This window comes from Heterocephalus glaber, unplaced genomic scaffold, assembly GCF_053883595.1.
Source record: "Heterocephalus glaber isolate CG9 unplaced genomic scaffold, H.glaber_assembly_v1.0 deba00000676, whole genome shotgun sequence".
Classification (NCBI taxonomy): domain Eukaryota; kingdom Metazoa; phylum Chordata; class Mammalia; order Rodentia; family Bathyergidae; genus Heterocephalus; species Heterocephalus glaber.
This window is the reverse complement of record NW_028258156.1, coordinates 21988408-22000631: the sequence shown is the minus strand read 5'-3', so window position 1 is coordinate 22000631 and position 12224 is coordinate 21988408. Positions and strand designations below refer to the sequence as shown.

The 12224-nt window shown below is 36.6% G+C and overlaps 1 protein-coding gene across 1 annotated transcript in view; it reads left to right on the top strand.

The window, feature by feature from the left end:
- The window catches only part of Prkar2b (protein kinase cAMP-dependent type II regulatory subunit beta), a 96267-nt gene extending 91354 nt beyond the window's left edge, over positions 1–4913 (top strand). The window contains exons 10-11 of the mRNA XM_004839671.4: positions 17–155; positions 2662–4913. Of these exons, the coding sequence (XP_004839728.1) occupies positions 17–155; positions 2662–2795 (273 nt within the window). The 3' untranslated portion in view covers positions 2796–4913. The remainder of the gene's footprint in view (positions 1–16; positions 156–2661) is intronic.
- The last annotated feature ends 7311 nt before the right edge of the window (positions 4914–12224 follow it).

The window sequence follows — 12224 nt, the reverse complement described above, 5'->3', positions numbered from 1 at the left end:
TTACTTACTTTGTTAGGGTAAATCAGAAGTGGATGAGAACGGTGCGGTAGAAATCGCTCGATGCTCTCGGGGACAGTACTTTGGAGAGCTTGCCCTGGTCACTAACAAGCCTCGTGCCGCTTCTGCGCACGCCATCGGGACCGTCAAGTGCTTAGGTCAGGATCACGGTGGTGGACACTGAAGTTGTTATGTCTGCGTCTTATGTATTTATGTTGTATAAATCATTTTATTGGGTTTGCAGATGTTGTGGTTCCTATAAAATACAGCAGAGTTAGGACTCACTGCATTATAAAATCAATTCGTGGAAGCCACTTTCTTCTTTGAAATGTTTTACATACAAATATATTCAGTTCTTTCGTATATGTTTTAAATGACACCTTATTTTAATAATTAAAATAAGAGCTCTGACTACCAAGTTTTACATATAACTTGTCAAGTAAACACGTGCCATGTTCCTCTTAAGAGAAGGCTAAAGTAATACTTTTGTAAAGTTCACTGTTGAGCCCTTCAGGGGAAGTTGGAATGTCTGGGCGAATACTGTACATCCTCCGCTGAGCACCGGAACATGAAAGATGAGGTTTGTTGAAGCTTAATCACATGTTCTTTGTTGTTCGGCTCTTTATTACTTTCTTCTACTGTGGGAGCTTGGCAGAAATGCCAGCTTTAGCTGGAAGACATCTATATGTATCTGAGATTTCATATGTGAGGAATCACTTACTTCAATAATGAAAAATTTAATTTAGGAAATGACAATATAGGTGACATTTTCTTTAAGAAAATTGATTCCAGACTAATTAGCCTATTCATGTTCTTCATCCTCAATTCAACAGGGATAAACTTAGTTTGAGTGTTAAGATTTGCGGGGATTGTCAGAATTAACTTCTTAGAGAAGTCACTTTTTTTTTTTTTGGTGGTACCTGGGATCAAACACTGGACCTAACCCTTGCAGAGCAGGTGGCAGAATTGAGCTAAATCCCCAGCCCTGAGAAGTCACTTTTTTTTTTTCTTTTTTTTGGTACCGGGGATTGAACATGGGTCCTTTCGCTTGCGAGGCAGGTGACAGAACCACTGAGCTAAATCCCTGGCCCTGAGAAGTCACTTTTTAAAAGGTTTTAAATAAGGTTATTAAGTGATATACTTGGATGAAAGAGAAGACAGAACTGACAAGCAGTTTCCCTGAGAACTTTTAGTAAGCGTAAAAGTAACATGAGTGAAATTTATTTCTCTTTTCTATAATAATCATATTCATATTAAAGGAAGTTTAGAGATACAGAAAATGATAGGAAAAACAATCACCCACACCGCCATCCCCACTCAGTGATTTCCAGTATTATAGTTACTTTTTGCCCTTTTTTTTTGGTAAGGATATTTTTGGGTTTTTTTAAAATTAGTTTTATTGGTACATTTTAGGTATACAATTCGTTTACACTTATCATTGGGTGTTTGTACCTGTATATGATATATCTGGGTTCTTATTTTGATATTTTTCTGTTTTTAAACTGCTCTGCTCATCCATTATAGCTTAGGGATTTTATTTTATTGCTTCAAGTTTTAACATTCTGTTAAACATATGTTAACATATATAGAAGTATTCAATCACTTCCCAGTGGTAAATAGGTTTTGGCTACAATTTGTGTTTTTGTATATAACTTTTGCATAATTTGGATTTTTCCTTAGAAATGGCTTTCAGATGTGGGTATTTTTAAATGACTTTTTTTTTTTGGTACTGGGGATTGAACTCAGGTCCTTATGCTTGCAAGGCAAGTGGTGGAACCACTGAGCTAAATCCCCACCCCTTAAAATGACTTTTGATATATATTGTCAGATCACTTTTTTTTTTTTGGTGCCAGAGATCGAACACGGGACCTTGTACTTGCAAGGCAGGCAGCACCACTGAGCTAAATCCCCAGCCCAGATCACTTTTATTTGTAATAATTGATATGCCTCTAGTAGTGCAGGATTGCCCATTCATCTTATTCTTACAAACATTGCCTTTTTTTACCTCTGCAAATTTGAAAGGCAAAAAAAATGTATTTTAATTTATATTTCTATGGTAGACAATATGGTTACATTTTCCATCTGAATCTTACTCAGTTTTCAAACAGATGAGATAGGCAAGTGATAATTACATAGCACATAATTATAGAAGTGGACAAAAGCATTATATTGACTGCCACTTTGGAGTTGCATGGTGTTTGCAACATGGCATTGTAAACTCTGATAACAAGATAGGAAACACACTCCCTCGCCACTTTTAAGGGGTTCATATTACTAATATAGAAACATCAAATTTTACTTTTAAGAGTCCCCAGGCCTTGCTGTTCCTATCCTTCGTTCTCTTCCCAGCTTTGATCTGAAGCCTCCCACCAGCCTAGCACTGCAGCTGCTGAGGGACCTGAGAGTGTGGCCTGAGGAGGTCTCATACTGGGGATCGAACTCAGGACCCTGCTCTTGCGAGGCAGGCGAGGCACCACTGAGCTTCCTTTTTGAAGTGGAGTGTTTTAATCTTGATGCTTTTTCTTGTATTTTACAATATTTACCTGAAAATAATCTTGCATTATTGATCTGTTGCAATTAAAAAATCATCATGGGAATTATAATGGAATGGAAATTCAGTTTTCCAAGGAATATTATTTTTCATTTATTTTTTCCTTTTCGTAGCCATGGACGTGCAAGCATTTGAAAGGCTTTTGGGACCTTGCATGGAAATTATGAAAAGGAACATTGCCACCTATGAAGAACAATTAGTTGCCCTGTTTGGAACAAACATGGATATTGTTGAACCCACTGCATGAAGCTAAAGTACCGAGCAAGAAGACCATAGTGACAGAATTACAGTAGTGGTTAGTCCACTGAGAACGTGTTTGTGTAGATGCCAAGCATTTTCTGTGATTTCAGGTCTTTCCTTTTTTTACATTTACAATGTATCAGTAAACAGTAGTGATTTAATAGTCAATAAGCTTTAACATCACTTTCTAATGAGTAGTGAATAAAAAATCAGCATATTGATAAAATGACTTTCTACTCCACAAAATTATTTGAAAGTTTTATTTAAATGATTGTAATATATAGAAAGTGCCCATGTTTAAGAAGATAATTAAAAGATACTATCTTAGGCAATGTGTTTGACTTATTCAGATGGGTATCAAATTAGTGACCATGCCCATGTAAGAGGGAATCATGCTACACAGTGTGGCACCACATTCTTTTTATAACTCATTAGACAATAAAATTTTAATCATTTTTAATTTAAAGTTTTTCTGGCTTGATTAAGTTGTGTGCTGGCCTTGGCCTATTAGTGAAATGGTATGAAACATCATATGCAATTTTAAAACTTTTTATATTTTTTGCAATAAAGTACATTTTGACTTCTTTGGCATAATGTCAGTAACCAACATATTCCAGTGGTTTTAAGGACTGGCAAGTTAGCTATTATGATGATTGAGAGAAGAGTTTTTAAGGGTGAAAGATCATTAATGCATTTTTGTTCCTCATCAAGTATATATACTTTCCTTTTTCTTTGTGCAGCTTCCTATATTCTTTATCTTTAAAAGTTTAATTTTGACATTTAATGTCACAAAATGTTTTTTAAAGGTATTTAAACTTGTCAAACCTGATTTTTATTGTCTTCTAAAAGCCCAAGAGCTTACGCTTAATCAAAGAAAAAGCCTCCTTTACCAAACATATGAGGGACCCTATGTCTACCTAATCTGCACAGATCTGCCACTGTGGGTTTCTGGTCTTCCTCACAGAGACTGCCAACCCTCAGACCGATCAGCAGCCAGGGAGGTTTAGCCCACCCCTACCCCCAATTCCTCTAAGGTGGGAGGAATAAATTTGTATAAGCAAAACCGTATAGAACAATAAAAGGAATTTCTGTCTAGCAAATAGGCCAGTAAGCCTTGCCATCTGCTTTAACGCCGGCTCACACTTAAAAGTACAGAAAACTCAAACTTACTAGATTTTCATTGACCACTGAGATGCTCATAGAAGGTGCCATAGAAGACAAATTCAGTTATATTCAACCAAAACAAATATGCTGATTCTTAGGCCATGACCCAGTGTCTACAGATGTTAATTCCAACAAGTTGTTTGCTTTTAAATGGGCAATTTCATTTTGGGAAATGTGTTTCAAAAGCATATACATGGGTACAGTTATTTTGTGGCTACTGTAGTCTTAGAGAATGTTTATGGTCCTACTTGTGTATGAAAACATGGCTAGAATGTTAGTTGGATAATGTATATATATATAAGAAATTAGAGTATGTGAACTGTAACTTCAGCCACATTTTAGAAAATTGTTTAATATTTTTGCTAAAACCTTCTTGTAGGATGTGGGAGCCTCTCTACATGAAGATGACTTACTATTTTAGATTTTAAAAGCCATGTCGGTTAAGGAAAACAAAAAAAAAACCAGCCAAATTTCTCATTCCTCATTCTGTATTCTTTATTCACTTTTTCAAGCTAATCTCTTTTGTTGCATAATCTGATTGTTAACTAGTCATGGAACAGTAAATAAATGTTTAATAAAGAACTCTGACCAAGGCTACAAATGCCAGTTACGTTATTTTCAGTATTGTTGGTTATATTTAAATTTTCCTTATAATAAAACACACTTTTATAATAAAATACATGAATTACTGTTTTTAATTTTTTTTGCTTATTTACTATAACTTGCATAGTGCATAAATGCGATGAAAAGCATGATAGACATGTGGCATGTGAAGCTAATACTGCAAGAAAGAACAGTATGGTTTGTACGGCAACAAGGTTGTCTTTTAAGATTTTACCTACTGATCATATGTGAGAGAAATAATTGTAGTATGTTGCACATTTGGCCATTTAGGATAACGAACTTGGCTAACTAGGAAATTTGTATGTAAAGTTATCTAATTAAAATAGCTCAAGTTTGACTTGTGGATGTCATTATTTATCACTAGCAGAATGGTTATTATTTGAGAATTCCTTACTGAAGTTTTCATTCAAGGAGGGAGCCTCTGCATGCCTATTACCTGTGGCTAAGGAAGGCGTGGAATTCTTCCTGAGAAACAAAGCTCCTTCCCCTCCTTTGTTTTCAATAAATACCAAGTTGGTATATGTGTTTCCTGCACACTAGAAGGAACCAGGGATTACATATATTTTAACATATATACCACCCATGACACAGTTGGTGAATATATTTGGGTTACTGTTACACCTGTGGCTGGTGATCATTTCAAATGTTTTAAAATGTTTCAAGTGAAACAGTATGAAGCAAGAACTTTGGATATTATTGAAAAGTGTAAGATTAAGAAAAGTGAAAAAAAGAGATTAAGAAAAGTGCTGAGTTATTTTCCTTTGCAAAGCATCTTTAAAAATATTGATAAATAGGGCTGGGGATTTAGCTTGGTGGCACTGTATCTGTGTGGCAAGCACAAGGTCCTGAGTTTGATCCCCGGTAACAGAAGAAAAAAAAAAAAAAACTCCTGGAGACGAGGGAGCTCAGTAAAAATATTGGTAAAAGCCAGGTGCAGTGGTGCTGCATGCCTGTAATTCCAGTAGAGAGGCTGAGACAGGAGGACTGCCAGTTCAAGTCCCATCTGGACAACTCAGTGAGATGGTCTCAAAACAAAAATTAAAAAGGTCTGGAATATAGTTCAGTACGAGTAATCTCCAGTACCACCACCACCAACCCCCCCCCAAAGTTTTAACTTTTAAGAAATGTTACATTTATTAAAAGGAATTGAATACTTTCAGCTTTTTTTGTTGTTGTTACTGGGGATCAAACTCAGGTCCTTGTGCTTGCGGGGCAGGTGGTGGAACCACTGAGCTAAATCCCCGGCCCCCTCTAGCATTATTAAAATAATGTTTAAGCTTGGAGGTATTATGTCTGGATTAAGCAAGACTTTGAAAATAGCTGGAAAGGGCCAGGGATTTAGCTCAGTGGTTCTGCCGCCTGCCTTGCAAGCACAAGGTCCCGAGTTCGATCCCTGGTACCAAAAAAAATAAATAAAAATAAAAAAGAGAAAATAGTTGGAAAGGGTTTTCTAATATACATAAGATGTTTACACCCACAGGAGAAACAGAATCATAAGAACAGAAATCGAAAGTAGCCTGAGGTACAGCCTGAGGATGAGTATTAAAGAATTTTGACAAAAAGGAATCAATTAAGGAGCCGAGACAACCTTATGTGCTCTGTAATACTTTTAAAGGGAGCAAAACTGTTTTAGCAACTGAAAATAGTTGCTTGTCTTCATACGTATTTAAAAAACACCTTACAAGTGTAACACGTGAGAGCAATGTGAGCAGCAAAGTGCACCAGTTATTTGCAGAGGACTTGTGTGCCCGGCAGTAAGCGTGAGTCCAGATCAGCTCAGTCTGTTCCAGGGAGAAGCAGGGACTTCACCAGGACTTCATCTGTGAGCTGATGACAAAACTCATGGAGAATTGAGAGCCCTTGGTTTCTTGTCCAGTTCTTGGCCGATTTTCCAACTTGGCCTATTAGCATACTATTATATAGAGAAATTGGAATACTAATTCTTAACCCAGTATATAGAGAAATTTGTATGATGTTTCCAATGCAGAGTAGACAGTTTTTGAGATGAAAATATTTTATTTGACCAACAGACATGGGTCTTTAACTTTTTATGCTTAGTTTATCAATCTAAAATTGCCTTGAAAAGCCTGAAGAAGCATTTATCATCTGTATGTCAAGATATGAGGTGTGACAGGAAATAATTTGTCTAATCCATAAAAATGAAGTGCCACATTTTGGGGAGGTAGTTTTCTCAGATTTGGATTTAACCATAGCATGAATTTTGCCATTTTCCCGAATAAAAAAAAGACATTGCAAAATGTGTATATATGAAATAATAGTTGTTTAGCCCTAATTATAATTGTTTGATTATAGCATGTTAGTGTATTTTTTTTTTACCTCACCTAGAAAAAAAATGACTTTTCTTCCAGGCACAAGAAAAAGTAAGTACAAATTGGACTCTGAAACAACAGTGGTAGTCTTGGCTCTTTAATGCAACAACCCAGATGTGAAATTTTCTATTTGACTTGAAAGAAATTTACAAAATAGGTCCCCCGAGTGAGTTTCTGCAGCAAATATAGACAGTCAGAATCTTGGATCAAATCACTTCTAATTGCTCGTTTTCCATTTTGCCCTAATTGAAAGCCCAGAAGAAAATCAACTTTGGAATTTCACTGCTTCTTTTAGGCAAAAGGCTTATATTTAATACAAGTGTACTTGTCTTTATATGATGACTGTGTTCTTGAAATGTATACAAATGACTTTTTTTTTTAACAGTGAAGTAATACTTTAATTATTTCAAGATGAGCTCATCAATAAGTCATTTGGTAATTCTTTTCTCATGCTTGCTCTGTAAAGCTCAATTTAAAGATGTCTGATGTTTTATTACTATAGTGTGTTATATAACTTGATGGAGTTGAAGTGTAATAATTAGGCAAATATTTTGTTTGCATTTGCATGAGTCACCCTTGTGAGGGAGACAAAAATGAATACTGCTTATATAATGTAGTTGGAAGATAAGAACTGTTCTCAAATAACAGTACATGTTGAGTATCCCTTATCTGAAATGTGTGGGACCAGAAGTGTTTCAGGTTTCAAGAGGATTTGGGATTTGGAAATACTTGCATACTTCACACATGGAGCATCCCTAATCTGAAAATCTGAAATCCAAAGTGCTTGAAATCTGAAATCTGTTGAGCACTGACATAATTCTTAGAGCATTCTAGATTTTAGATTTTCAGATTAGGGATGTCAGCCTATGATGACTAAATGGAAGACATGATCTTTAAAGCCCATGGAAAATGTTTACCAAAGTCAGTGTTCGAAACAGCATGTGACATACACACAACACAACTACATTTCTCATTGGGAATTGTACCTTTACATAATGCATCTTGGTTCTTATTTTTTTGCATATTAGAAAATTCATGCTACTTATTTCTCCCTAACTTTTCATTCAGATGTTCAGCAAATATCTATTTGCTTATTATGGGCCAAACAAAAAGACACTAAGTGTTGATGAGAGAAAAAGAAGAGATAATGCAAACGTGGTAGGGACCATACAAGCAAAAATACCAACTTTGAAAGCTATGTCCATACTATTACTCTGATTTTAATTGTTCTTTATCAGACTTAACTGCCCCTAAACTGAGGTACCTTTGACTAGAAAATGAAAATGCATAGAGAAGACCCTAGGATATGAAATAGTTATGAGCAGAAAATGATATTGCTCTGTTAAACAGATCAGATAACAAATTATCCTAAAAAACTTAATGAAGAAAGACAAGAATAGTTATGAGCTTGGTTTTATGAAACATGAGATGAAACATGAGAATTATTTGTTGCCATCTCTAAATAATCACATTTTCATTAATACCAACTTAGACAATTTGACAAAAAAAATTTTTGAGGGCAAATGAGAACAAAAAAGGGTAGTCTATGCCGAGGACACCCAAATTTATTTCTGTAGACTTGGATCTCTTCAAGTCCAGATGGATATACTCAGCTGCCTCCAGGACCTCTGTACTTGAGTTTCTTGCCTGCACAGCAAGGTTAGCATCTAAAACTGAACCAGTCCTTTCCCCTCCTCTGTTCTGCTCTCCGATATTTACTATCTCAGTCAATGGAAACAATCTCAACTACCTAGAACAAAGACAGTGATTCCTCCCTCTTACATTGATTCTACTTCCTAATCCTTACAGCAGTGAGATACCCACATCGCAGCCACTGAAGAAAGGTCTTGCTGGTTTATGGTCATCTAAACAAAATCTAAACTTAATTTGTCATCAATAATGACAAGAACAAGAGACATACTAAGTTCTAAAATGGCACTCAGCTGCTGGACATTTCATTACAATCTGAGTTTATCTGACTTTGAATTACTAAATTAACTTATTTTTGAGTATAGTAAGGTATATGGAAGGTATTTGTGAGAAACTGTCTGAAAAGATCAGATACTATTTTAGAGCATACACTGGGCTTTATTTCCTAGTTGTATTTATTGAATGATTTCATTTGTTTACCTTTTGGCAATTTGAACAGTGATATTCTCAATATTCAGGCAAATGCCTTGTGCTTGGACTTATTTCTTATTCTAGCAAAATAGTCATTAGTGTGCCAGACATGGTAGAATCAAGGGAAATTGTTTCATTTTGCCTCTATAATTGGAGATGAGTTAATCTTTTTTTTTCTGGTTTTAAAATTTTTTTATTGGTACATGTTTGCATTACATAATAATTACATTCCTTGTGGGGAACTGGTACATGTGCATAACACAAGCAAGTTAAATCTTAAGATTTTTCTAGGTATATTTTTCTCTTTAAAACATTAGAACTTAGTGTTTTTAACAAGTAATTATTCAAACCACTGAAATATTTTGATTTGAGATGACAATTTGTTGATATGTTTTGGCATAAATGCTATATAGGCATGTATATACATATGTACATATATAAACATGCATATACCTGTATAATTGGGTCCACACTAAGACATATTAAACTGATTTTTTTTATCATAGATCTGAAGGACAGGTAAAAACTATGTTTAAGAGTGTAACTTACATACATAAATCTTTCCAACGAGAGCTCTTACTAGTTTTGTCTTTGATCTTTGTTTGGCTTATGGGTTGGCTGGTTTCATTGCTTACTCAAGGGTTAATGACAGGGCTGGGGGTGTAGCTCCTGGTAGAGTACTTGCCTAGCTAGCATGTGTTGAGTTCAATCCATAGTACTTCTCCCATGCCCCCCCAAAAATGAGACTAAAAGAATGATGACTTTTTTGTTGCACTTTGCAGTACTAAGTATTGAATCCAGGGCCTTTGCACTGAGCTACATGCTCAGCATTCATTCATGCACTCATTCAGTATTTTGAGACGGGATCTCACGAAATCCTTAAGTTGCCCAGGCTGGGCTTGACCTTGGAATCTTACAGCCTTAGCCTCCTTGGGTGCAACTGGGCTTATAGGCCTGTGCTACAATGCCTAGTTGAGAATGTATTTTATAAAAAACTGATGATGATCCTGATAAATACACGTAAGGCACTAATATGGTCATTTAGCTTCCAGGGAAGTCAGAAGACAGGTCCCACTGTCCACCTACATGTGTAGGGAATTCTAATAGTCTTATTCAGTTGTGACCAAGCTATCCGAATTTAATTCATATTTAAAAACTTGGACATACAGGAGATAAAAGTCTACAATGTTTTGTATCTTTGTGTTATCAATTTGTATCTTTGTGCTATTAAAGAATAAATTATAATAATGTATAACATCTGAATCTGAAGTGATTTTATTCCCATTCTGGTGTCCTCCAATAAAATCACCACTAAGGCTTTTGGTGGACACTTTCAAATAGTTTAACTTTTTAAAGTAGGCATTCAGCCAAAAAGCAGATTTCGCAGTGTGTGCACTCAAGATGGATGAGGATAAAGCAGTGGCTCAAGCTCTTGAGATCTCATTTTTGAGGAGGAAAGCTTGTCGGTCTCCTCGAAGAAGGACATAAATATCGCAGATATTAATTTAAAACAATTAGGTGAACACCATGTATTGATTTTTTAGTCAAATGTTGGCGATTATATTTTTTAATTATGGAGGATGATGACTCACCACTATGAAAAGGAGGAAGAGGGCAGGGGGAAGGAGGAGGAACAAGCATCCACAAAACAGCACAAACACACTCTTTAGAGCCCTATTAATCTCTGAAAGATGTAAATTCAAATCCTGTAGTCTTTTCCATGGGAGGAAAATTCAGCATTTTGTTTCTCTTGAATTATTTTTTAATAAAATGCCTACTATTTCTGAACATAGAAAGTAAACATCTGATCACATAATAGGGAAGATTATTTTATAAATAACTGCACTTCAAGGATTCAACTGGGAATTCCCTAAAGGAATTTGAAAACTTGTTTCAACATAGGGAGATTTGGGATTTCTTGATTTTTATCTGGCTTTCAGGTAGATTTGAAAATTCAAGAAATGTAGGCAGGCTTAAGGAAGTAACTAGCTATGATTTTAGGCTCTTTCGAGAAGTTTGCTTTTAGATTTCTTATGAATGCAAATTTTTATCTTAATTTCAAGCATTCAGTGATCTAAAGAAAACTTACAGCATAGCTTTAATGATTAAACATTAAAGGTTCAAAGGAAAAAAGCTTAATAATGCTTTTGAAATGTGATTAGTAAAAATGCCAATTACAGACTAGCTCCCTACTGTGCCGATCCAAGGCCATATTTAAAGTAGAGGTAACTATAAAGCCAGAAGCCACCCTCCTCCTGGTGAGTCAGAGCATTAGGACTCAAGTAGGGAACTCCTAGTGGAAACAAAGTGGAAACGCAGTTTTCTTTCATTAATAGGGAGCCTTCAGGAGGGGAAAAGTGTTACCCAAACTCATCAGAGAAACAAAGATAATTCACAAGTTAAATCAGTTTATGTCGTGCATTATATCCCTCGGTATGACTTTAAACAATGAGGAGGTCCACATGGAAAAGGCCACTTTGCCTCAATTTCGAAGTAATCTTTTGCCCCTCTCAACAGCTTTGTAAATTCTCCAGGTGGAGCTGCTCTCATTGTCCGTCCTCAAGCCGCACAGCGCCTGACACAACTGGCGCTTAACAAATTCTGGGTGAAATGAACAGAGTGGACAAGTCTTTTCTCGTTGCTGTCCTGGGAATGGTGAAACAAGGCTCTGGATAAAGGAATCTAGTTCTTTCCGCTGTCGTGGGGCCCTGCAGCCCATTCATCATCCCCTTCGTGACTGGGACCCTGATTTGTGTGACCGAGTCCCTCGCGAGCCTGCACCGCTTCCGCCTGTGCAGTCATCTCCTTCCCCTCGCACTAAAACAATACCTTGGCCTCCTGCCAAACTTTGAGGAGCAAGCGACTCTGGCTGTTTACGGCCCGGAATGGGTGCAGCGAGAGGATGGGGAGGCTGAGTGCTAGCGGAGGCCCAGAGGAAGAAAAGAGACCCAAGCTTTAAAACACTCCCTTCCTCCGCCCCCTCCCTTTTGTCTCAGACACCAAAACAAACGAGCTGATACACGTGTCCCTATGACTCTTGTTTACTATCAAGAGTGCGCTGTGCACGTACCTCTGGGATATGTAGTCCAACGGCTTCCTACGGCCTAGTTTTCGCAGCTAAGGAGCAAGGCTGAGACTACAAACCCACAATCCATTTTGGGAGCAAAGTTTGGCTTTGGTCCCCAGTGTCTCGGCAG